At 48.0% G+C, this 26,427-nt stretch overlaps 1 protein-coding gene across 1 annotated transcript; it reads left to right on the top strand.

Annotated features, from left to right (window-relative positions):
- Window positions 1-1,064: 1,064 nt before the first annotated feature.
- Gfra3 (GDNF family receptor alpha 3) lies at window positions 1,065-26,253 on the top strand. Its single transcript, XM_052741436.1, has 8 exons — window positions 1,065-1,242; window positions 11,049-11,336; window positions 16,998-17,090; window positions 18,824-19,136; window positions 24,466-24,569; window positions 24,741-24,875; window positions 25,262-25,347; window positions 25,552-26,253. Exons 1-8 carry the CDS (start codon window positions 1,161-1,163, stop codon window positions 25,639-25,641), a joined length of 1,191 nt encoding a protein of 396 aa, XP_052597396.1. The 5' UTR covers window positions 1,065-1,160; the 3' UTR covers window positions 25,642-26,253.
- The last annotated feature ends 174 nt before the right edge of the window (window positions 26,254-26,427 follow it).

The following is a 26,427-nucleotide window of genomic DNA, read 5'->3' as shown; positions in this document are numbered from 1 at the left end:
AGCTGAGGGTGGTTGAGGGCAAGGTCTCCAGTCCAGACTGGTTTGCCTTTGAACTTCTGGTTCTCCTGCTCCCTCCATCTTGGAGTGTTTAGCAGGGACTGAACCCAGAGCCTCACTCCAACCACGTTATGTCTTAGTTCTGTTTAGCAGGGACTGGGGGATCTAGGGGTCGGAGTGGGAGGGATATCCTTTTGACTGCTCTCATAGGTCAAAGGGGCTTAATTTTGGAGCAGCTCGGTTTATTAAAGCTCCTGAGACCTGCCTGGGGACCATTTTTTCAGAACCTTACCCCTGGAAACACTTAAGAACAAATGAGATAATAATATGCAAATTCACACACATGCGCACACACACACACACACACACACACACACACACATGAAATCAAGATACCTTTATGATGGTTCAAGATTTCTTGATTTGGTTTGGCTTTGAATTTGTTTGGGCTTTGTTGTTGTTTTGTTTTGTTTTTCGAGACAGGGTTTCTCTGTGTAACAGCCCTGGCTGGCCTGGAACTAGCTCTGTAGACCAGGCTGGCCTCGAACTCACAGACATCTGCCTGCCTCTGCCTTCCAAATTCTGCCTTTAAGGCGTGTGAGACACGGTGTCACTCCGTAGCCCACACAGGTCTGGAACTCACTGTGTAGGTCAGGCTAGAACCAACTCACAGCAATCCTCCTGCTTCCGCCTCTGCGGTTTTCAGGAGCGAGCCCACACCTGGTTGATTCCCGTTGTTGTTACAAGCTTTCATTTGTGGTGGTTATTGTTCCTGGATGGGGAGAGGGGTTCGGAAAGGGAAAAGGTGCTTTGTTTTTGACAAATACTTAGCGGCAGCAGGGCAATTGGCGGCAGAGAGATCATAGGCTGGCAGACTCCAGCGGCTCACGCTGTTGACTCCAAGCGGCCCTAAGGTCTTGTCGCACTCTGGGTCCGGGAGAAACAGCCGCCCGACGCAGCCTGGCGCTTCAGAGTTGGAGGAGGGCGGTGCCCGGGACCCTAGTGGGAGAGTGGCGGCGCCTGGAGGAGGGGCGGGAGGCGGGGTGGGAGGTGCCGGCCGCGGGAGCCCTGCGGGCCGAGTCCCGCGCACCGAGGCAGGGGAACGCTGCGCCCTGCGCAGGCGGAGCTCCGGGAGAGCGGACACCCGGCGTCCACGACCCGCCATGGGACGCTCCCGGAGCCCACGACTGCCGCCGCTGGGGGTCCTGCTGCTGGTGCTGTCGCCGTGGCTGGCACTTGGAGCAGGTAAGTGTCGCCCTCGCATTCCCTCAGCCAGAACCCTCTAGGGCTGTAGGGCAGGTGGAGCCTGGAGTGTTGGTAGGGCTCAGCTAGCTGCCTGGTGTTCTCGCTCTTCTGTCCCTCGAGTCGGGGGGGAACCGGAGTAGGCAGCCCAGAGGGGACCGAAAGGGGCTCGTTTCCAAGCTTGTACAAGAGTATGGACTCGTGTAGATGGAGCCCTAGCGAATCCTGGCCACCCGAGCAACTCCTCGACCCTGGTTCTACTTCGTGCCTCTTTTGAGGTGCATTTAAATCAGTTGTGGGGCAACCCGAAGCCAGGGCACTGCCAAGTCAGCATCCCCAGGAGGAGAGAATCTGATCAGAGGCTGCCATTGGCTCTCAGTGGTCTCCAACTCTTCCTACCGCTTAAAGGGAGTAGAAACTAAAGAATTTGCGTAGACTTGACACAGAATAGACTTGGAAACTGCTTGGAATTTGCTAACCTCATCACCTGATTGTGTTGTTGAGAATGTTACCACCAACATGCTCTCTTCCTATATGGGGAATGTGCTTTTTATTTATTTATTTATATTTTATTGTTTTGGTTTTCGAGATAGGGTTTCTCTGTGTAGTCCTGGCTGACCTGGAATTTGCTCTGTAGAGCAGGCTGGCCTCGAACTCACAGAGATCCGCCTGCCTCTGTCTTCTGAGTGCTGGGACTTTAGGCGTGCAGCACACCCCCCCCCCCCCCGGCTTTTTATTTTAAACAGTCTCATGTAGTAGCCTTGTTCTGGGACTGGCTATGCATAAGAAGATGACCTTGAATTTCTTATCCTGCTCCCACCTCCCATGTGCTGGGGTTACAGATGTGTGCCACCGCAGCTGGAGTTATCTCCAGTCCTGCCGGGGGCCCACAGCTGCTCAGACCCAAGCAAACACACACAGAGATTTATATTACTTATAAACAGTTCTTATATCTTAAATTAACTCATTTCTATTAATCTGTAAGTTGCCACGTGGCTTGTGGCTTACCGGTACTTTTACATCTCGCTTCCGCTGTGTCTGGCTGGAGACTCCTGACTCAGCCTTCCTATTCCCAGAATTCTCCTCTCTGCTTGTCCCGCCTATACTATACTTCCTGCCTGGCTACTGGCCGATCGCCGTTTTATTTATCAAATCAATCAGAGCAACACTTTGCAGTTTAGAGAAAGACCTCCCCAGCATGCCGCCACCCTCCTGTTTTATGATGCCTGCTAGCGGAGCACACAGCTCTGCTACAACCCCCAATCTCAGTGGATGTAGGGCGTTGTTGTTGTTTGTTTGTGGGTTTTTTTTTCTTGTTTGTATTTTTTCTTAGACAAGGTCTCCATATGTTGCCCTAGCTGACCTGGAACTCTATATAAATCAGGCTGGCCTCAAACTCACAGAAATCCACCTGCCTCTGCCTCCCAAGTCCTGAGATTAAGTCTTTTCTTTTTTTTAGATCCACTTGCTTGATACATTTTTTAATTGAAAATAGATTTTTCTCTTGAAAGAGTTAAACATGAGAAAGAGGCCCCCAAACCGTCAGCCTCAGCAGAACATTCTTGTGATATTTCTTGTGGCATCCTGTAGCCTCAGCAGAATAATCTTGTGATATTATCTGGGTCTAGCAGAACATCTTGTGGCTATTCTAGGAGGAAAGGCAGCCCCCATGGAAGGTCCCCATAGCTGTATCCCCCCTCCCCGGTGCCGATCTTCAAACTAGCCAATTATGTATTACCCCAAATGCTATGCTAATTTTGTGGGTTTTGCCTTTAAAAGATGCCTGCTATTGCTGTTCGGGGCTCCTCTCACTGAATAGTACAGGGAGCCCGTTTGAGCAAACGATCAATAAAAGCCTCATGCTGATTGCATCAACTGGTCTGGAGTCTGGGTTTCTGGGGTGCCCACCAGAGAGGGTAGTACCCTGAGTCTGGGGTCTATCACTCTCATACTCTGCATCCCAATGACAGTTTCCCCTCCCTCCACTCCTCCCAGCCTCACCTACCTTTCCCCTCCCCCAGACCCACTCCCCCTCTGTTTCACTTCAGAAAAGAGCAGGCCTCTGAGAGACAACCACCAAGGAGGACAGAACAGCACACAATAAGACAAAGCAAAACCCTGACATGGAAGCTGGACAAGGCAACCCAGTCAGAGGAAAAGGGGCCCAAGAGCAGGCGAGAGCCAGAGACACACCCACTCCCGCTGTTGGGGTCCGACGGAACTGGTGTAGTGACTCCCTGTCAGGCCATATGGCTTTCCCCCAACAAGGTGCCCAGTACAGTGCCTTCCCCAGAGGATAACTGATCCACAGTAAGTTTTGTGGAGTTCTATAACTCAGGGCTGATTTAGAGCCGTGTCCTTCTACCCCAAGGAAGAGAATCCTAAGGACGGAAGTCCTAAAGAATGATGACGACCTTAGGAAAGAGGGGAGACAACAAACACACACACAAACACAGCCTAGCCTGAGCTGAAGGACTCCTGAGTGAGAGACCACACACCACAGAGGTGGCGCTACAGAAATACAGTGGAGCGGGGCCTGGTGCTGGAATTCCAGCACTCTCCAGGATCTTGAGTTTGAAGCCAGCCTGGGCTCCATACACAGCAATACCCTGTCTCCAAACAAGGTGCAGGTGTGGGGGAGGAAGGGGAGCAGTGTGTGTCTGGGGAGACGGCTCACATAGGTGCCATGCTTTTTGTGTAAGCTTGAGGGCCTGCGTTCCAGATCTCCGGGACTTATATGAAAGCTGGGAGCAGTGGCTCACATCTGTAACACCTGCAGCAGGGTGGGGTGAAGGGGGGTGGAGACCGAGCCTTGCTGGCCAGCCAGTTCTAGCCAAAATGGTGAGCTCCAGATCTGGTGAGAAAACCTGTCTCAAAAAGTGGAGGTGGAGAGCGATAAAGGAAGACACCTACCGTGGATCCCTGGCCTCCACAGGCACGTGATGCGCAAACACATTCATGGGCACTCACACGCACACATGCATCTATGCGCATACAACACACATACAAGGAACAAATAGATGAGAAAGGAAAAAAGGGAGGGACTCATCTGTGCAGCGTGTCTCCATCCGTAAATCTGGGCAGTGAGAACTCATCAGTCTGACTTGGCTGCCCACCAGGAAATTCTACTAGTCCCAGCATATGTCTGCCTGTTAGGGTCAGAGACAAGCATTAAACACCTTCCTCATTAATTGGTGAAGCGGAGTGACAGACAGGTCCATTCCACAGTAACACTCGCAATATTTTCTGCTCAGGTGGCCGTACCAGGGCCTAGGATGTGAGTGTACTTGCCTTGCATCATTCCTAAGGCCCTAGGGTTTAATCCCAGCACTACAGCGCACACACACACACACACACACACACACACACACACACACACACACACCTCACTGCTGCCCAGGAGCTGCCAAGTGCTGCTGCTGAGCTAACACTAACAGGGAGTTTTTAATAGTTGAGCAGAGAATACCACTGCTCACCCCAAGCCAAACACAAAGGGGACTTTTCCACTCTCAGGGAAGTGGCATCATGGCCTAAAAATCCTTCTAAACTGCACAGAAAACATGAGCTCTAGGTTCTCACTTAGAGCTAGACTGGGCTGGCGACATTCCTGATGCTTGCTCTTTTTCTTGGCTCATTCGTCCACCAGCGGGTGTCCATGCAAGGAACCACTGGAGGGAGACAAGCGAGGCTCTTGTGCCCCCCCAAAGGCTGACAATTAGTCCTTCTCTGATGAACCCAGTTAGAACCGGTTAGAAAAGGCACAACGTGCTTAAATGGGGCTGCCGCTACTCAGCTCTGGATGTAAGATTACAGGCACGGGAGCCTGAGTGTGCCCACTCTTCTAAGAGAAAGTTTTCTTCTTGAGCCTGGGTCTTACTATATAGCCATCACTGGCCTTGAGGTCACAGAGGACACTTGCCTCTACTGCCTGAGTGCCGGGAAAAGGTATGCACCTCCATGCTGTGGAGCACCGTGCTTTTTTGTTTTGTTTTGTTTGGAGTTTTGGCTTTTTGAGACAGTCCTGGCTGTTCTGGAACTCACTAGGTAGACCAGGCTGGCCTCAAACTTACAGAGATCCACCTGCCTCTGCCTCCTGAGTTCTGGGATTAAAGGCGTGCATCACCATGCCCAGCTTGTCTGGCTTTTAAATAGCCACTCATTACATCTCTAAAAGATTTTCTTTTTTAAGGTCAAAGTAGGTAAAGGAAAGTTGGTGTGGTGTAATCTTAGCACTCGTCAGTCTGACTGGGCTGTCCACCGGGAAGCTCCACTCCTCCTAACCTGCGGCTGCATGTTAGGGTCAGAGGTAAACATTAAACACCTTCCTCATTAGCTAGTAAAGTAGAATGAACGACAGGTCTATTTGACAAGGACAGCCTGATTTCCGTGGTGAGTTCTAGAGCAGTTGGACTACATGGCAAGCTCTAACCAGTCCTGGCTACCGAGGAAGACTCTGTTTCAAAAATAAGTAATATTAAAAATGAAAGACAAGAATATAGATCTGTGGTAGCACTTGCCTGACATTCAGTCTCTAATTGTCAGTGCAGAACCTTAGATAAGAAGAAAGAAAAGAAAAAGAACTCAGGACATATCTGGGTACGGGACCTCTTGCCTAACATGAGCTAGATTCAGTTTCCTAACACCAGCCAACAAGAAAAGAAAATATGTGAGTTAATTAAAGCAAACATCTGTGCCTTGTACCAGTTTATGAGCTTGCCCTGAATTAAGCCCCTGTTTCACAATCCAGGAAGCAACCTCTACCTTTTTTTCCTCTTGAACCTTACATTTGAATCCCTCCAAGTTCATTGTGGCCTGAGAGGCCCTTGGATCCACCAGGCTCAGGCTCCGTCAGCTACCAGCAAAGAGAAGTATTTGTTTTTGGTTTTGGTTTTTCGAGACAGGGTTTCTCCGCTTAGCTTGGTGCCTTTCCTGGAACTCACTCTGTAGTCCAGGCGGGCCTCGAAAGCGAACGTTTTCTTCGGAACTGGTTAGGACTCAACCTTTGGTTTAGTTAAGTGTTTGTTTACTTCCGCGCTGCGATGGGACTGAAACCTGGGGCATTTCTCTCAGTCAACCACTAACCCATACTTATTTGTAATAAGCATCTCTTTACACTTTCTAGAATTCCTCAGTGGGTTTAAATCCACGCCCCTCATTGGTAAAGGTCTTTTCTTTCTTTCTTTTTTCTCTTTGAGACGGTAGTGTGCCGTAATGTGGTTGCTGGGAATTGAGTACAGGTCCTCTGCAAGAGTAGCCGGGGCTCTTAATCTCTGAGTCAACTCTCTAGCCCCCTTTTTCTTTTCTTAAAAAAAAATTTCATTATTTATGTGTATTATTTGTGTATCTCTCTCTTGCTGTGTGAGTGCAAGTGCCAATGGAGGCCAGAAAAGGGTGTTGAATACCTTGGAACTGAAGTTGCAGGCGGTTGTGAGCTGCCTGGTGTGGGTGCTGGGAAATGAACTCAGGTCCCCCCGGAAGAGCATAATTCTCTCTTAAGAGCTGAATCGTCTCTACAGTGCTCTCCTCCTCCTCCTCCTCCTCCTCCTCCTCCTCCTCCCCCCTTCTTCCTCCTCTTCCTCCTCCTCCTCCTCTTCCTCTTCCTCCTCCTCCTCTTCCTCCTCTTCCTCCTCCTCCCCTTCTTCTTCCTCTTCCCTTCCTCCTCCTCTTCTTCTTCCTCCCCTCCTCCTCCTCCCTTCCTCCTCCTCTTCCTCCTTCTTTGTCTTCATCTTTTACATTTGTTTACTTATTTGGGGTGATTGGAGGGCACATATGTGGAGGTCAAAGAACAACCTGCAGTATTTTCTCAGGCTCGGTAGAAAAGGTCATCTTGCCAGCTCAGACAAGGCTTCTAAACTGGGCATGGTGGTGCATGCCTGTAATCCCAGTTTTGGGGTGGTAGAGACAGGAGTATCAGAGGTTCAAGGTCATCCTCCACTACATAGAGAGTCTGAGGCAAATCTTGACTACCTACGGCCCTAGTTCAAAAATCAAACATGAACTTTTAAATGGTCATGTTGGCTCACACCTGAGGGGATTGTCTCCAGGCCATTCTGTGCTCGGCTACAGAATAAGACTCTAGCCTGCTGTGGCTTCTGCATGTGTGTGCATAGGCACAGATACTGCACACAGGCAATACCCACACAAACAGATAAATAAACACACACATAACATACACACATACATGAATACATACTTGGCAAGATGTAAAAAAAGCACATATTAAGTGATTGAAAATAAAACTGATCTCTGATGTTAGAAATAAGATATTGAGCTGGGCAGTGGTGGCACACTTCAGAGACATGGTTTCTGTGAGTTTGAGAACAGCCTGGTCTACAGAGCAAGTGCCAGGACAGCCAGGGCTACAGAGAAACCATGTCTTGAAAAAACAAACAAACAAACAAAAAACCAAACCAAAACAACAACAACAACAACAAAACACTGGTGCAGGTGGTGGTGGCACACGTCTTTAATCCCAGCACTCGGGAGGCAGAGGCAGGCACACCTCTGTGAGTTCGAGGCCAGCCTGGGCTACAGAGTGAGTTCCAGGACAGGTTCCAAAGCTACACAAAGAAACCCTGTCTCAAAAAACCAAAAACCACTGGTTTTCTTGTAGAAAACTGAAAAAGGACTTCTGGGCCATAGGTAATGTTCAGTTTTACTACTCAGTTGCTGGTTACATAGATGTATTCAGTTTGTGAAATTCATTTATCTATACATCTTTCATTCATGGACTTTTCCTGAATCTTATTCTTTGGCTTATTACTGAGATGGAAAATAGCAAGACTTGGTAGGTCTGAGGAGAAACTAGAATCTTTGCAGGTTGGTTGTAGAAATCTAAAAAATGTAGCTTCTGTGAAAAACAATTTGGTAGTTTCCCCCATGAAAGTTAAGCATAGCAGGGCTGGAGATTTGACTCAGTAGCTAAGGGCATTTTGCTGCTCTGGCAGAGGACCCAATTTTGGTGCTCCTCACCCACAAGGAGGTTCCTAACTTTGTCAAACTCTGGTTCCAGGATATCCAACTCCCTCTTCTGGCCTCCATGGGCACCAGACACACATATGATGTACATATGTACATGAGGGCAAACATACACATAAAATAAATAAGAAGGTGAATCTGAGGTCTGGCAGGGTGGCTCAGTGGGTAAAGGCACTTACCATCAAGACTGACAACCTGAGATCAATTCCTGGGACCTACATGGTGGAAGGAGAGGCCCAACTCCTATTGATTATCATCTGACTTTCACATCTGTGCTATGCATACATGCCCTTCATAAATAAATAAAAAAATAGAATAAAAAAATTTTAAAGGAAGGTAAATTTTGTGTTGTGTGGATTTTACCTTAATAAAAAGTTTCTAGCTTACAAAAGGGGTTCACTAACAAAGATATCCAGAAGATATGAGAGAATGGCTTTGGAGGGTACAACTATGGAGACCTGAAAGGAGACCTGGCCAAGGAAAATGAGGAATAGATTGTGGGAAGTTGTTGAGGCACCAGGGCTTATTGAACGTACATATCTTAGGGTTTCCATTACTGTGAAGAGACACCATGACCATGGCAAGTCTTATAAAGGAAAACATTTAATTGGGCCTAGCTTACAGTTTCAGAGGTTTAGTGCATTGCCATCATGACATCATGCAGGCAGACATGGTGCTGGAGAAGGAGTGGAGTTCTACATCTTGATCCACAGGGAGCAGAAGCAACTCTGAACCACACTGGGTATAGCTTGAGCATAGGAGACCTCAAAAGTCTGCCCTCACAGTGACACATTTCCTCCACTCCTCATAGTGCCAGTCCCTAGGGGGGCCATTTTCTTTCAAACCACCACAGGTCAGAACATCTAATTTTTAGATTTATTTATTTTATTGTTTTATGTATATGAGTGTTTTGCCTGCATGTATGTCTGTGCACCACGTGCATGTCTGGTGTTGGAGGAAGTCAGAACAGTGTTGGATCCCTTAGAACTAGAGTTACAGATGGTTGTGTGTAGTGATATCTTGTTTGTGCTTTAACAAATAAAGCTTGCCTGAAGATCAGAGGGTAAAGCTAGCCATTAGTTAACCATAGAGGTCTGGAGGTCTGTATAGACAGATAGGAAATGAATTGGCTGGGCAGAAAGAGAGGAAGCGATAAGTTGGGGAGGGGACATAAGCTCCTTTTCAGCTGAGGCTTTAATAGAGGTAAGAACTAGTGGCTGGCTGCTCTCTGATCTTTCAGCTTTCACCCCCTAATATCTGACTCTGGGTTTTTATTATTAAGACCAATTAGAATTCACACTTCATCTGGCGCCCAATGTGGGGTGCAGGGTGGCTACCCACCAACCCCACAGTTCCCCAGAGTTTTCTTGAGTGAGAGCAGCAGGAAATATTAGATAAAAGAATTTAGAGTGTGGAGATAAACAGAAAATACAAGATAGCCTCGAGAGGGCCTGGAACCTATTCCAATGGACCCTGACTGTCTCTGCCCTAGGGTATTCATTGAAACACCAAAGGGTGGAGCAAAAGACCTCCCCCCAGCACAGCCAAGTGCAGACCATCTCAGACACCTGCACTCAGGCCTGTGGTCCAATCATCCTCTCTATGCAGACCTGCTAGGTAAAGCCACGAGGAACCTGAAAATGGGCTCCCACAGTGGGACATCCATTTTTGGCCTACGACCAGAATGTCTGACAGACTTTCCTGTGAAGCAGGGGATTTTGGAGGACTGTCCTACCTTGTCTTGACAAAGTTTGGTAGTTGCCTTTCTTGTGTTCTGCTGGTCCAGTTTGGACAGTAATTGTCAGTAATTGAGGCAAGGGCAGTTTCTTGTAGCCCCTTCATCAACCGAGAGATGCCAATGTCGGTCAGGGTAACCGAGGGATCCCAATGTCGGTCAGGGTAACCATGTGTCTGATTTATTTTTCTTCCCAATTGAGTTATGATCAACTTTATAATTCAGAACCCTCTCCAGGCTTATCGTCTGTGTCGGGATAGGAGAAAAAGTTGCATCTCTTAATCCTGTAAATCCTAAAATTCCTAATCTGTTGTTGTTTTGTTTGTTTGTTTTTGTTTTGAGACAGGGTTTCTCCGTGTAGCTTTGGCTGTCCTGGAACTCACTCTGTAGACCAGGCTGGACTCGAACACAGAGATCCACATGCCTCTGCCTCCTGAGTGCTGGAATTAAAGGCGTGCGCCACCACCGCCGAGCTAAAGTGTATATATTTTAAAGAAGCACAACAACTCAGGAACAGCTCTCTGATAGGCGTCGCTGGAGTGTGTGTGTGTGTGTGTATGCACACTTGCACACACACATATAAGACTTATTTAAATTTATTTATATCAGTGTTTTGCTTCCGTGTATGTCTGTGCACCATATGTGCCTGGAACTGGAATTACAGACAGTTGTAAACTGTCATGTGAGTGCTGGGACTTGAACCTGGGTCCTCTGGAAGGGCAGCCAGTGCTCTTAACTGCTAAGTCATCTCTCCAGCACCTTCCATATTTCTTATTTTTTTGAATAATTTTTTTTTAATGTGCGTTGGTGTTTTGCCTACATATGTCTGTGTGAGAGTGCTGGATCCCCTGGAACTGGAGTTACAGACACTTGTAAGGTGCCATGTGGGTGCTGGGAATTGAACCCAGGTCCTCTGAAAGAGCAGCCAGTGCTCTTAACTGCTGTGCCATCTCTCCAGCCCTCCACACTTTTTCTTAAAGCGCTTTGTGATGTCCTAAGATTTTCTCATAATTTCATCGGAATCTGCCCTACCTTACCTCCTGATTCAGTATTCCCTGGCAGATCTTGTGGCCTCACTTGGTTGCTGTCTTTGCAGGAGACTCCCTTCCCACAGAGAGCAGGTTTGTGAACAGCTGTATCCAGGCCAGAAAGAAATGCCAGGCTGATCCCGATTGCAAGGCTGCCTACCATCAGCTGGAGTCCTGCACCTCCAGTCTAAGCACCGAATTACCCTTGGAGGAGTCTTCCATGTCTGCAGACTGCCTGGAGGCAGCGCAACAACTTAGGAACAGCTCTCTGCTGGGCTGCACGTGCCACCGGCGCATGAAGCACCAAGCTACCTGTCTGAACATTTACTGGACCGTTCACCCTGCCCGCAGCCTTGGTAAGGCCACTCTCCTGGACCGGACTAAGCTGGGAAGGTGGGTTTGGGGAAGTCACTTCTCTTTGGTGTAAGACAGGCCATTTAGTTGATTTTGGTGGGGATGTATGAAGTTCTACGTATGACATCAGTGAGAGATGCAGGGAAAATTTGGCATTATCTTCTTAGGTAAAACTTCAAACTTTGCCCTCTCCTCTACCTATTTCTAACTTTCTTTTAAAAATATTTTCAGCCTTTTTTTGAGTTCGAGGCCAGCCTGGTCCACAGAGCTTGTTCCAGAACAGTCAGGGCTACACAAGGAAACCCCGTCTCAAAAAACACATAAAAAAATATGCCGAGCGGCGGTGGCGCTCACCTTTAATCCCAGTACTCGGGAGGCAGAGGCAGGAGGATCTCTGTGAGTTCGAGGCCAGCCTGGGCTACAGAGTGAGTTCCAGGAAAGGCACAAAGCTACACAGAGAAACCCTGTCTCGAAAAACCAAAAAACCAAAAAAACCCAAAAAACAACAACTTAGGTTCTCCCTCTGCGCCCGCTCTGTCTCTGTCTCTGCGTCTCTTTGTCTCTCTCTCTCTCTCTCTCTCTCTCTCTCTCTCTCTCTCTCTCTCTCTCTCTCTCTCCTCTCCTAATAAAGCTCTAAAAGGTAAAAAAAAATTATTTATTCACGTGTGCAGATATGTGTTTATATGCATGCCAGTGTTCGAGTGTGGAGGTCAGAGGACAATTTTTTTGTTTGTTTGTTTGTTTGTTTGTTTCGGAACAGGGTTTCTCTGTGTAGCCTTGGCTGTCCTGGAACTCACTCTGTAGACCAGGTTGGCGTTGAACTCACAGAGATCCACCTGCCTCTGCCTCCCAAGTGCTGGGATCAAAAGCGTGCGCCACCTCCGCCCAGCTCAGAGAACAATTTTGTGGAGTTGCTTCTCTTCTTCTACCATGTGGATTCTGGGAATCAAACTCGGGCTGGCAGGCTTGGTGGCAAGCACTTTTAACCACTGAGCCATCTTGCTGGCCCCTTACGTCCACTTTTCTTACCTATATCTTCCTCTTCACAAAGTTCTAAGTCAGGGAGAGTCCCAGCCTGAGGAGTTCCTGAAATAGGATATTGAGAGAAAGTGAGGAAAAGGCCTCAACCCACAACAGGTTCGGAACACCACGGGATCTCCTGATTCAGAGAGGGTAGGAAGCTTGTAACAGAAAGGTTTTCATTAACCAGACTGGACACAGCAAGAGAGAAGGCTCAAAGGGAGCCATGCGCAAGATCCACATCGGTCTCTTGGCATAGGCCCCCGCCTCTACTCATCAGCTTGAATTAATTAATTAACTAACTAATTTTGGGTTTTTTGAGACAGGCTTCGCTGTGTGGCCTTGGCTGTCCTGGAACTCGCTCTGTAGACCAGGCTGGCCTCGAACTCAGAGATTCGTCTGCCTCTGTCTCCCAAGTGCTGGGACTACTTTGTGATAACAAAAAAGACTTCCATAGGGTAAGCATGGAGGCTTGTAATACCAGCACTGGAGAGACTGAGGTATGAGGATCCCCACAAATTTGAGGATAGCCTAGGCTAGTGAGACCCTGTCTCAAACAACAAAACAAAAACCCAAAACTTTAAAAAAAAAAGGGGGGGGGGGTTGGGGGGGGTCAAAAAGTGCCAGGGAGGTGGCTCAGTCAACCTTGCAAACATAAAGACCTAAGTTTGAGCTCAGAATCCACATTAAAACAAATGGGCATGTGACATTTGTAATTCCAGTGCCGGGGAAACAGAAAGATGGAGCCCTGGGGTGTGCTGGCCAGACAGCTGAGCCTGCTTGGTGAGTCCGAGGCCAGTAAGAAGCCTTGTCTCAAAAACAAACAAACAGACAAACAAAACAAACCGGGGTGGCGTAGGGAGGGGCTGGAGAGTGGTGTCAGTGGTTAAGAGCACTGGTTGCTTTCCCAGAAGACCTGAGTTCAGTTCCCAGCGCCCAGGAGGCGGCTCATGACCATCTCTAACTCCAGTTCCCAGGCATCTGACACCCTCTTCTGGTACTTGGACACTTGATTTTTGCTCAGGCGACTTACTATGAAGCACAAGAATGGCCTCAGACCTGTGTCTTCCTGCCCTCAACCTTTGAGTGTAGAGAACATGGGCATATGTCCTGGCTCATGGAATTTTCTCTGCTGGGTCTGGATCTGGTTCCTCTTGATCTGGAAACCCATTAGTTGAAAAGACAAGTCCTATGCCTTCTGTACATACGCAGAGCAGAGGCACAAGTCAAAGACACAAATAACCTCAGATGGGGGAGGCTGGGGGGCACAGGGCACCCTGACTCACAGCTGGTGTTGAAAGGCCCTCTCCCCTAGGAAGAGGGATGTCCCCTGTGCTTTAAGGATGCAGTTCTCTGTGCATTGTTCTGTAGGACTCTTGGCCCAGCCCTCTGCCAGGTTCTGGCCTTTCTGTTATTCTCTTTGGCCATGTTTAAAATGGGCACTGCAGCCTCCTTGGGGACTGAGCGGTATTCTCAGTCTGCTTCCTGCCTGAAGGATGTTGGGGATTTTAAGTCTCATAGTCTCTTTTAATATGGGCTGGTAGCTCTTGGCTGCCCAGCACATAATTGCTTTTTATATCTTTGATTTCTGTCATCTCGTGAGCCCAGCAGCCTTTTCCACAACTTAAGACACGTGCTCCCTTCTAGACCTAATTAAAAGGCCCTTGTCAGGCCTCCATGGGAGTCACTGCTTTAATCTATTTTTTTTCTCCTGAGTATATTTGTCCAATGGCAGGCTTTACTGCTTACCCCCTTCGTCCAGCGAGAGATGCCAATGTCGGTCAGGGTAACCGAGAGATGCCAATGTCGGTCAGGGTAACCGAGGGATCCCAATGTCGGTCAGGGTAACCGAGAGATGCCAATGTCGGTCAGGGTAACCATGTGTCTGATTTATTTTTCTTCCCAATTGAGTTATGACCAACTTTATAATTCAGAACCCTCTCCAGGCTTATCGTCTGTGTCGGGATAGGAGAAAAAGTTTCATCTCTTAATCCTGTAAATCCTAAAATTCCTAATCTGTTGTTGTTTTGTTTGTTTGTTTTTGTTTTGAGACAGGATTTCTCTGTGTAGCTTTGGCTGTCCTGGAACTCACTCTGTAGACCAGGCTGGCCTCAAACTCAGAGATCCACCAGCCTCTGCTGTTTTGAAAAAACAGAAAGAGAGAGAGAGAGAGAAAGGAAAGAAAGGAAGGAAGGAAGAAGAAAGGAAGGAAGAAAGAGAAAGAAAGAAAGAAGGAAGGAAGGAAGGAAGGAAGGAAAGAAAGAAAGAAAGAAAGAACGAATGCCGGGCAGTGGTGGCACACACCTTTAATCCCAGCACTCGGGAGGCAGAGGCAGGTGGATCTCTGTGAGTTCGAGGCCAGCCTGGTCTACAGAGTGAGTTCCAGGAAAGGCGCAAAGCTACACAGAGAAACCCTGTCTCGAAAAACCAAAAAAAACAAAAAAGAAAAAGAAAGAAAGAAGGAAAAGAACTTGCTAGGTTAAACTGCAGTTACAACAAGCCCTCCTCCCACTGGCTTTTCAAAAGGGAAATGTATTTCTTTTCTTTTCTTTCTTTCTTTTTTTTTTTTTTTTTTTCAAGACCAGGTTTCTCTGTGTAGCCCTGGCTGTCCTGGATTTCACTCTGTAGACCAGGCTGGCCTCAAACTCACAGGGATCCACCTGGCTCTGCCTCCCGAGTGCTGGGATTAAAGGCGTGTGCCACCACTGCCTGGCTGAAAAATGTATTTCTTGCCCATGTTTTACATCTGATGCCAGCTTCCATCAGCTGACTTTGTTCTACCTTTCATCTCCATGGGTGGATCCAGGCTGGTAGAGAGAAAGGAGGAGCAGCAGAACCATGTGATGGTTCTAAAACTTCTGCTCAGATGTGAGTGACATCATTTTAGCCTAAACTCCATAGGCTGAAGCAAGTCACATGGCCAAACATGACACCAGTGGGCTGAGCATGTGTCTTCCTCTCACAGGGGACATGGAAGTCGCATGGCAACAGGTGCGAGGTGTAACCCTCCCACAGGAGTGGGTGATGGGGCAGTAACGAAGTGGTGATACCGTCTACAACATTCTTTGTTCTGCTTTCCAATCATCATCCTAATCATTTCTCTTTCTGATCTTCCCCAGAGACATCTTCTGGGACTCTCCCACTTCCCTCTAGGAACTCCCAGGTCTTCCTTTCTTAAAGCCCGTCCTCTTCTGTTTGTCTGACATCCATGCTCCTGCAGTCTTCAAGATGCATTTACAAAGGCCGATTGGGTGCTTACCTCTTTCTTCCGTGACTGATTTAGAGACAGGGTCTCATCTACCCAAGCTAGCTTCTAACCTGCCATGTCGCCAAAGAGGACCATGAACTCTTTTTGTTAAAATAATTTATTGATTCTTATTTTATGTACATTGGTGTTTTGCCTGCATATATGTCTGGATAGGGGTGTCAGATCTTGGAGGTACAGAGAGCTGTGAGCTGCCATGTGGGTGCTGGGAATCGAACCCAGGTCCTCTGGAACAGCCGTCAGTGCTCTTAACTGCTGAACCATCTCTCCAGCCCCAACCACGAACTCTTGATCTGCCTAGCTCCACTTCCCGAATGCTGGTATTACAGGCAGGAGCCACTGTGTTGGTGTTGGTGTTGGGGGTTGAACCCAGGGCTTTGCACATGCCAGGCAAGCATTCTAACTACTGAGCTGCGTCCCAGCCCCCAACAACATTTACCAATTAGTATTTATTGAACACCGCCATGCTTATAACCCAGCAAGTGCCCTCCAGATGCCCACAGCCCCATAGGATGACTGGGGGAGATGTGTTGGTTGTGGGGTCCTTCTGTCTTTCCGTCCTCTGGTTCTCTCATTCTGGTCCAGCTCCGTACCTAGCGTCACTTCCCTTTCTGTGTGGTATCATGTGCCTCCACAGCCAGTGGTCAAGCCTAGAGCACAGTCCATTTCTGTCCCTTCCCTAATGGCAAGAGAAAGTGAGAAGGCGTCTCCTTGTTTGAGTGTGTGCCCACAGGCAATGTCTATACTTGGGAGCAGAAATTCTGGAATCTGTAGATTTTTATATCCCGCCCCACCTCCCACCCCTTTATTTGAGACAAGGTCTCACTGTGTAGCTCTGGCTGGCATGAAACGAAACTCGCTACATAGGCCAGGCTGGCCTCTAATTCATAGCGATCTGGCTGCCTTGTCCCAGAGTGCTGTGAGGAAAGGTGTGTACCATCATGCCTAGCCCAGTTCCCCTTCTTAGTAAGCTAATGTGAATTTAAGCAGTCATAGTCACTCAACCTCTCATCCTCAGTTTCTTCTTACCTACTCAGACTTCTAGGAGGGATGAAGTGAGGTGTGTTTGCGTGTGTGAGCGTGCGTGCGTGCGTGCGTGTGTGTGTGTGTGTGTGTGTGTGTGATGCCCGGGATCCCATGTGCTTAACAAATGATAGCTCTTAATTATTTTCATGTGTTTATTCATTGGGGCTAACCTGTACCTTCATGGCTCTGAATTATTCTCATCTACACAGCTTGCCGCTCCCCAGGTACCAGGCTACGTCTTTTCTTTTGCTCACAAGCCCTTGCAGCCTAACCCAGCATCTTCAGCCCTCCCTGCTCCCCTTCGCCAGTGCTTGCCCTTGACATTCACATACTTACTCCCTGTCCTCTCCAGGTGACTACGAGTTAGATGTCTCCCCCTATGAAGACACAGTGACCAGCAAACCCTGGAAAATGAATCTCAACAAGCTGAGCATGCTCAAACCAGGTGTGGAGGACAAGCCTGGGGAAAGGGAGGCTGGGCCTGGGCTCTGAGGGGAGCGTGGCTGAGGGGCGCATAAACTAGGGGGCTTTGGGGGAAGGGTTTCTGCCTGCTGTGTCAGGATGGAAGTCTGAGCTGTGGTGCAGAGTCTAAGTTCACAGAAGTCATTAAAAAGCAACAGTTACTAGGGAAACCTCCAGAGCCCATTAGGGCCACTGGTCCTCAGGAAGAGTGTGTGGGAGCAGCAGCAGGCCGCAGAAAACATGCTGAAATGGAGTATTTATCCACATTTAAGGTGGCCAGGAAAGTAGTTTTTTCAGAACTCCCCAAGGACTAGGAAATTGCTTGTTATCAACCATTCTAATGGGGTGGGTGAGAAGTTGGGCAGAAAAAAGTAGAAAGCATCTCATTCCCCACAGGGGTCACTCAGGGTGGGAACTATCAGTCCAAAAGGGCTGTAAAGTGCATTTTTTCCCCAGGACAATGAAGCTGTGAACTGGTTGAGAAAGAATACAGAAATGCATGGCACTAATCCAAGCTCTTGAGAAGTAGAGGCAGGATGATCAGGAGTTCAAGGTCATCCTCAGCTACAAAATGAGTTCTGAGCCAGCCTAGGCTGCCTATCAAAACAAAAACAAAAACAAAAAAACAAGCCAAACAAACAAAAATCAAAGAATAAGTTCAGGCACTAGTTTTTAAAATACAAGAAAGATTTATTTTATAGTTGGTTCTTATTTTTAAAATTAGGATTTTTCTTGTTTTGCTATGCAGCCCAGACTAGCCTTGAGGTTCTGCTCTTTATTTTTCTGCTCCAAGTGCTAGAATTATATGAGTACACTCCTATGCCTGGAAGAATATATATATATTCTTTTATATTTATATTTATATATATGTTTTGTTATTGCTTTTGTTTTTGTTTTGAGGCAGGATCTCACTATGTAGTCCCGGCTGGCCTGGAAATCACTATGCAAATCACTGGGGAGGCAGAGGCAGGTGAATTTCTGTGAGTTTGAGGCCAGCCTGATTTCCAGGCCATCGGGGACTACATAGTGAGATCCTGCCTCAAACAACTCCCCAGAGTTGTCCTCCGGCTCCCACGCATGCTCCACAGCATCTCTCTCTCTCTCTCTCTCTCTCTCACACACACACACACACACACACACACACACACACTTAAAAAGAAAAAAAAAATACCCCCTCAAAACAAACCAGCAAAACCCTAACAGAATAGAAAGGCCACAATCAAACCTAAGCAGAGTTTGGTTGCACCATCCTAACGGGTTGGGAAGTTCTCTGGGGTGTTGCAGAGCTTCTGATTGGTGATTCCCACCGTCATTGCCTAGGATCAAGAAACCCCTTCTGTTTATTTGAGTTGTTTCCTGCTCGGGATAGATAAATGAGTGGGTGTTAGATGTATGTGGGTGGTGGTGGTGGTGGTGGTGGAGGTGGTGGTGGTGGTGGTGGTGGTGGTGGTGGTGGTGGTGGTGGTGGTGGTGATGGTGATGATGATGATGACAGTGATGATGATGACGGTGATGATGATGATGACGACGATGACGACCATTTAACCAGACCAGACGAGGGCAGAGAACGAGATAGAGTTTCTGAGAGAAGAGTCAGGAGTGGATTAATTCAGGACATTTCCTTTCTTTCTGGCACCTCAACTACTTGTCACCTCGGGATTTCCTGGGCTTCCTAGTGAGACTCAGCCTGGTGACTTGGTGCTGCTCTCCCCACAGACTCGGACCTCTGCCTCAAATTTGCTATGATCTGTACTCTTAACGACAAGTGTGACCGCCTGCGCAAGGCCTACGGGGAGGCGTGCTCAGGGTTCCGCTGCCAGCGCCACCTCTGCCTGGCACAGCTGCGCTCCTTCTTCGAGAAGGCGGCGGAGTCCCATGCCCAGGCCCTGCTGCTGTGCCCCTGCAGGCCCGAGGATGTGGGCTGTGGGGAGCGCCGGCGGAACACCATCGCCCCCAGCTGCGCCCTCCCTTCTGAGGTCCCCAACTGCCTGGATCTTCGGAGCTTCTGCCGTGCGGACCCTCTGTGCAGGTGCCCTGTGAGGGTGGGCGGGATGGGCAGGGACGTGGCACTCGGTCTGGCTCTCCTTCCGCAAAAGCCGCATTTGATGTCCCAGGACACCGAGAGCCACTGGCTGTTTTACCTTGGACATTTTGTGAAACCCTCCCTCCTGCCCTTCCTTCCGTAGCCCAGGCTGTCCACTACATTATGTAACCTAAGCTTCCCCCTTGATTTCCTGGGTGCAGGGGATTATAAAGACACCCCCACCGCTCCTGGCCATAACACTTTTTTTTTTTATTTTTTCAGACAAGGTCTCATACAGCCCTGAACTCTTGATCATCCTTTCTCTTCCTCCTAAATGCCTGGTCAACTTAGTTCCAGACCAGCCAGGGTCACAAATTGAGACCCTGCCTAAAAAAAACAAAAAAACAAACAAACCCCCTACGTTTATTTATTCATTTATTTAGTGAGGTTGAGGTATGTGGGGTAGTCCTGCAACCTCCAGAGTCAGAATACACTTGTGGAGGTCAAAGGTCAACTCTCCTTCCACTAAGTAGGTTGTGGATAGAGAGGGAGGAAACTCAGGTCCTCAGGCTTGGTAGGAAGTGATTTTATCTCACTAGCTCCAGAAAACCTTTTTCTTTTCCTTCCTTCCTTCCTTCCTTCCTTCCTTCCTCGTTCTTTCTCCCTCCCTTCCTCCCTCTCTCTCGTCTTTCTTTCTCTTTCTTTCTTTCTTTCTTTCTTTCTTTCTTTCTTTCTTTCTTTCTTTCTTTCTCTCTTTCTCTCTTTCTCTCTCTCTCTCTCTCTCTCTCTCCCTCCCTCCCTCCCTCCCTCTCCTTCCTTCCTTCCTTCCTTCCTTCCTTCCTTCCTTCCTTTCTCGTTCTTTCTCTCTCCCTCCCTCCCTCCCTTCCTCCCTCTCTCTCTCTCTTTTCTTTCTTTCTTTCTTTCTTTCTTTCTTTCTTTCTTTCTTTCTTTCTTTCTTTCTTTCTTTCTTTCTTTCTTTCTTTCTTTCTTTCTTTCTTCTTGTTTTTGTGAAACAGGGTCTCTCTACATAGTCCTGGCTACCCTGGAACTCACTAGGTAAACCAGGCTGGCCTTGAACTCAGAGATCTGCCTGCCTCTGCCTCCCGAGTGCTGGGAGGCACTGGGATATGGTGGTTTGCCGCTGCATCCCCGAACTCCTGGGGTGGGGAGGCAGAGGAGGAGTGCTGTGGGATAGTCTGTATGTCAAATGTGTTGCTGATTGGTCAATAAATAAATCACTGATTGGTCAGTGGCCAGGCAGGAAGTATAGGTGGGACAAGGAGGAGAAAAAACTGGGAAGTAGAAGGCTGAGTCAGAGAGACACTGCCAGCCGCCATGATGAGAAACAGCATGTGAAGATGCTGGTAAGCCACGAGCCATGTGGCAAGGTATAGATTAATGGAAATGGATTAATTTAAGCTATAAGAACAGTTAGCAAGAAGCCTGCCACAGCCATACAGTTTGTAAGCAATATAAGTCTCTGTGTTTACTTGGTCAGGTCTGAGAGGCTGTGGGACTGGCGGGTGAGAGAGATTTGTCCTGACTGAGGGCCAGGCAGGAAAACTTTAGCTACAGAGGAGGACCTCCAAAGCCTCTGGACCAGGCAGAAGTAGGCCGCTGCAGAACCAAGAAAGACTGCGTCTCAGCCAATGGAAGGTGATGAGAAGTGACTCCGGAAGGGTGCCTTCTCATCCTCATTCACAGACTATGGCTCCCTAGCCACTCCCTATATAAACAAGGAAAGTATGTTTCATTAAAAATTAAAAAAGAAATAAAATTCCAAGCCAGGATAGTGGCTCACATCTGAACTCTCAGCATTTGGAGGCCAAGGGAGAGAGAGCAGAAATGTAAGAACATCCTCATATACATCCTGAACTTAAGGCCAGCATGGGCTATGTGAGACCTTGTCTTAAAAAAGCAATAATAGCCGGGCGGTGGTGGCGCACGCCTTTAATCCCAGCACTCGGGAGGCAGAGCCAGGCGGATCTCTGTGAGTTCGAGGCCAGCCTGGTCTCCAAAGTGAGTTCCAGGAAAAGCGCAAAGCTACACAGAGAAACCCTGTCTTGAAAAACCAAAAAAAAAAAAAAAAAGCAATAATAGAAATAACTCAAAATCAAGTTCTTAAGGAGCACTAGCATTCACTTGCTCTTCCGCAGAAGGCCAAGCACTCCAATTGAGTTAACTCTGACCAGAATCCCCTGAGATCTGTAGTGTTAGCCTAGTTTTTACAGAACACTAGATAGAACCTTAGGAGCCTGAGGCAGGAGGATGCTTGAATCCAGGAGTTTAAGACCACCTTGAAAAACACAGTAAGACAATTTCAAAAGACGAAAATTAAAAACGTAATAAGAATGTCTTTACAAAGCCCATTATTATGCATAATTAATATATGCTAATAAAAATAAGTTAAAGCATCACTCAATATTCTGTCACTATTCTGGAGAGCATTCCCTGCCAGACATTTTTCTATATAGACAACAAAAATAGGCACATCTGTGTCTTGAGTGATTTCCTGTGGAGCAAGGTGGGCATGAGTAAGATGTTTCAAAGTCAGACAGATCTAAACTTAACACGTAAACACTAGTTTATGTGTCTCAGCTGTAAAGAGCACTTGAGGCTGTTGTAGAGGACCTGAATTCAGTTCCCACATGATGGCTCCAATCGTCGGTAACTCCAGTTCCAGGGGATCCAACTCCATCTTCTGGCCTCCATGAACACCAGGCACACACATGGTGCACATACATCCATGCAGGCAAACACGCATACATATAAAATGAAAATAAGTGCATCTTTTTTTTTTTTTTAAAGCTTGTACTTGGAACTCTGAGTAATAATACTAACATTTCCAGCCACTTCTTACAAACTTGATGCTGCTTTAAATACTTAGTATTTACTGGTCTAAGCTTCGGGGAAAAAAACAAACCTATAAGATGGTTGCTATTACTATTTTGTATCATCCTCCGTTTACAAATGAGCAAATCATAGTAGAAAGAAGTGAAATAACACACACAGGGGCTATAGGGAGAAAGTCTGGTTTCTTTTTTTTTTTCTTTTTCTTATTCTTTTCTTTGTATTGAGATAGGAGCTTTTTAGGTAGGCTTGGCTTGTCAGGAACTTCCTAGGTAGACCAGGCTAGCCTCAAACTCTCAGAGATTTGCCTGCCTCTGCCTCCTGGGATTAAAGGTGTGTACTACCATGTCAGGTGGGAGTCAGTTTCTAAGTTGGCTTTGGAGGGCAGGCATGTGACTTAGTCTTTAACCATTCTGTGCACCTGTGGTCACAGTTCTAGTAGCCATTACTATCATCTCACACACTTTAAAATGAGGAAAATACTGGCCTTTAAGGGGTTCCTAGTTGGGAGAAGTAATAGAAAAGTAAACAATTCACCTAGTACAAGGCAAAATGTAACACAACAGGTACAGGACATACTCAATTTTAGCACCTAAAGAAAACTGGTGTGCTAAGTGGTTTTTTTTTTTTTTTTAAGATTTACTTATTTTGATTTTATATGTATTTTGTCTATCTGCATGTATGTATGTGTACCGTGTACATGCTTGGTACCCTGGGAGCCAGAAAAGGGCATCTAGTTCTCTAGGATGGAAGTTACAGATGGTTGTGAGCCACCATGTGGGTGTTAAGAATCGAACCCCTGTCCTCTAGAAAAGCAGCCAATGCTCTTGAGTGCTGAGCCATCTATCCAGCTCTGGGGATTACATTTAATTACAGTAATTGATGTGGGAGAACCCACCATTGTGAGTGATGCCGTTCCCTGGTCTTTGGATACTGGACTGAATAAAGAGGAGAAAGTGAGCTAAATACAAGCATGCATCATCCATTCTCTCCTCCCCTGCTCTGTGGGCGTGACTGGCCACTATGCATACATCATCCATTCTCTCCTCCCCTGCTCTGTGGGCGTGACTGGCCACTATGCATACATCATCCATTCTCTCCTCCCCTGCTCTGTGGGCATGACTAGCCACTATGCATCATCCATTCTCTCCTCCCCTGCTCTGTGGGCGTGACTGGCCACTATGCATGCATGCATCCATTCTCTCCCTCCTCTGCACTGTGGGCGTGACTCCCCACTATGCATCATCCATCCATTCTCTCCTCCCCTGCTCTGTGGGCGTGACTGGCCACTATGCATGCATGCATCCATTCTCTCCCTCCCCTGCACTGTGGGTGTGACTGGCCACTATGCATCATCCATCCATTCTTTCCTCCCCTGCACTGTGGGCGTGACTAGCCACTTTAAGCTCCTGCTGCCATGGCTTCCTTGCTCTGTTGGATTGTAACCTGGAACTGTGAGCTAAAATAAAATCCCCAAATTTTATCGCAGCAACAGAAAGAGAGACTAAGATGACCATCTCACCTAATGTAGGACGAATGTTAATAATCGATGAGTATCTGGCATTCGCTAAACCCATAACGTGTGCCCGGTACTATGCCAAATGAAATATATGCCTTCTCCTGTTTCATCCTCGTGATGGTTATGCTTTTGTCCTCTCTGTTTTATGGTCAAGGAAACTTGAAGGAAGCTGTAACTGATCATATGACTAGGGACTATGGAGCTCACATTCATAGTGATGGGCTGTGGGACTTTGGGAGTGGTAACTGAATTGTGATGGATGTAGTCCTGAAGGCCGAAGAGGAGGGGGCATGAGGGCAGGCGTGGCCAGCTGGAGGACAGTGAGGGTGAAGTCTAGATCTGTAACAGGCTTTTTCTTTTGGGCCACCAACCAGCTCCCAAATCATGACACAGAGACTTATTGTTAGTTTTGAATGCTCAGCCTTAGCTTAGGCTCGTTTCTGGCTAGGTTTTTTTTTTTCTTTAACTTAAATTAACCTGTTTCTCTTTGTCTACCTTTTGCTTTTTACTTTTCTTCTGTATCTCTTACTTTCACTGCTTCTTGTGTCTGTCTGTCTGTCTGTCTTCTGGCCCTGGGCGTGTCCCTCTCTTTCTCCTCATTCTCTTCTTTCTTCTTGCTTCTCTCTCTTCCTTCTCCTATTTATTCGCTCTGCCCACCAGCCCCGCCTATCTCTCTCCTGCCTGGCTATTGGCTGTTCAGCTCTTTCGTTTTTTTTTTTTTTTTTTAGGCAGGCAAGGCGAAACAAACGCAACACATCTTTACATAATCAAACAAATGCAGCAAAAACAAAAGTAACACATCTTTACATAATCAAACAAATGCAGCATAAACAAAAGTAACAGGCCTTTACACAGTTAAAGTCATATTCCACCGCATGAGCAAAGGTAACACGTCTTTACATAGTTAAAATAATATTCCACAACTCGGATCCTCAGTGGGGACCCTGGAAACTTCCTTTCTTCCAGATCACGCCTGATGGACTTCCAGACCCACTGCCATCCTATGGACATCCTGGGGACTTGTACAACTGAGCAGTCCAGATGTCTGCGGGCGTACATGGGGCTGATTGGTGAGGCTGGGGCATGTGTAGGAATCCTTAGCGCGGTCAGCTCTGAGGTGTAAGTGCACTGGAGACAGCACCCAGGCTGGTGCTGAGGTCCTGAGACAGGCGGAAGAAGATGGAGGCCGGAGTTGGAATTTGTCTAGCCCCTGACAACCCCTTCCTCTCTTCACCCACCAGGGACTGCCATGACCCCAAACTTCATCAGCAAGGTCAATGCTAGCGTTGCCTTAAGCTGCACCTGCCGAGGCAGTGGCAACCTGCAGGATGAGTGTGAACAGCTGGAAAGGTCGTTCTCCCAGAACCCCTGCCTCAGTGCGTATGTTCCTCTTACACCCAGCCCCTGGAGCCAGGTCAGACTGGCAGAGAGAGGAAGGGTCAGCTGTGTGGCCCACTCGGGTCCTGTCTATCCTTTTAGTCAGAGCTTCCCTCTTCTGGGCTTCGCCCTCTAGCCTTCCAACAAAGCCGTTCTTCCTCCTCCCACTCCTCCTCCCGTTCCCAGAATGACCTCCATGCTGCCTGTTCAACCTGCCTAGGCCCCAAGATCTTGAACTAGCAAGCAGAATGAGTCAGAATTCACTCCCACTTCCTACCCACCTGTCCACTGTATTCCAGGGACCCATGGCATTCCTCTTCTTGCTTGGGGAGTCAGGGAAACTCCCTGGCACCTTGCTCCAACCTCCTTTTTCTCCTGTACTTAGCGGAGGCCATTGCAGCTAAGATGCGTTTCCACAGACAACTCTTCTCCCAGGACTGGGACGACTCTACCTTTTCTGTGGTGCAGGAGGTAGGACTTCCTCGGTCATGTAGGTCAAGATCATACTGCACTAGTCGGAGGAAATGCAGACCAGGCAGACAAAGGGACAAGGTGGGAGAGACGCCATCAACAATACAGACCTGTGGTGCACAGGTCCTGGGAAGGGGAAGGACTGAGGCTTAGGCGATGAAGGGAGATGTCCTCTGGGCTGACTCTATTCCATTTCTTCTACAGAACCGTAGCCCGGCTCCGAGACCACAGCCCAGGCTGCCTGTGCTTTCTTTCTTCGTCCTTACTCTGGTTCTGCTCCAACCCCTCTGGTAGCTGGGCTTCCTCAGGGACTTGCAGCCTGTTATGGGTGTGAAAATGACAGCCTCCGGAAGAAGATGCAGCAGTGTGCGACACCGCGACCCTGGGCCCAAGCAGGCATCCCACCTGGCACGTCCTGTCTGCTCCAGAGGAGGGCTTGGGAGAAGCCAGGGGCTATCACCTTCAGATCCCGACTGGCTGGTTTTCAAACCTCCCTTACCCCTTCCTTCTTCTGTCTCCAGCCGTCCCTCCTTAGGACGTTGTCACCCCAGTTTGGCCATATATTCTGGTGGTGATTTGCTTCCCCACCCCCCACCCTTCTTCCTGTTTCCCAGGATCGCCCAGAGCCTAACCCATCAGTCATTCCCTGTTGCATTCTCCAGGAAGGCAGGGCTGAGGGTTCCGAGGCAGCTGAGGAAGACATTCCCTTTGTGAGGAAGGCTTGTGTTCCCGTCCCCTCCCCCCTCTGAATGGAAGGTGAGAGCCCGCTGTCTACACTGCCCTGCCCTGCAATCCTGAACATTGGGGCATCAGGAGCTGAAGCCTTTGGGTCTTGCTTAACGCCTACTACTGTCCCCAAGTCCCCCAGCCCCTTGGATCATGATTAAACATTTTGACCTAAAACTCTGATCTTTTCCCATTTTCTTAAATTGGAAGTTTATATAAGATTAGCGGTATGGCTCGTACGAGAGGGCACTGATAGGGTGATGAGACACAGGAGCCCTGCCACAGAGATGGAAGGAAAATAGTATGAATACAAGGTGGTACCCATCCCAACTCTGGGTGATTCTAGGATCCTGC

This window comes from Peromyscus californicus, unplaced genomic scaffold (genome assembly GCF_007827085.1).
Source record: "Peromyscus californicus insignis strain IS unplaced genomic scaffold, ASM782708v3 Scaffold_17__1_contigs__length_78620276, whole genome shotgun sequence".
Classification (NCBI taxonomy): Eukaryota; Metazoa; Chordata; class Mammalia; order Rodentia; family Cricetidae; genus Peromyscus; species Peromyscus californicus.
The sequence above is the reverse complement of the archived record's forward strand: the minus strand, read 5'-3'. Positions and strand labels throughout refer to the sequence as shown.

Excerpts from the sequence above, each read along its gene's own strand:
- Gfra3 (XM_052741436.1), top strand. The coding sequence starts at position 1,161 with ATGGGACGCTCCCGGAGCCCACGACTGCCGCCGCTGGGGGTCCTGCTG. Across the intron at positions 1,243-11,048 it reads GTGGCTGGCACTTGGAGCAG|GAGACTCCCTTCCCACAGAG; the intron begins GTAAGTGTCGCC and ends CTGTCTTTGCAG. Across the intron at positions 11,337-16,997 it reads TCACCCTGCCCGCAGCCTTG|GTGACTACGAGTTAGATGTC; the intron begins GTAAGGCCACTC and ends TGTCCTCTCCAG.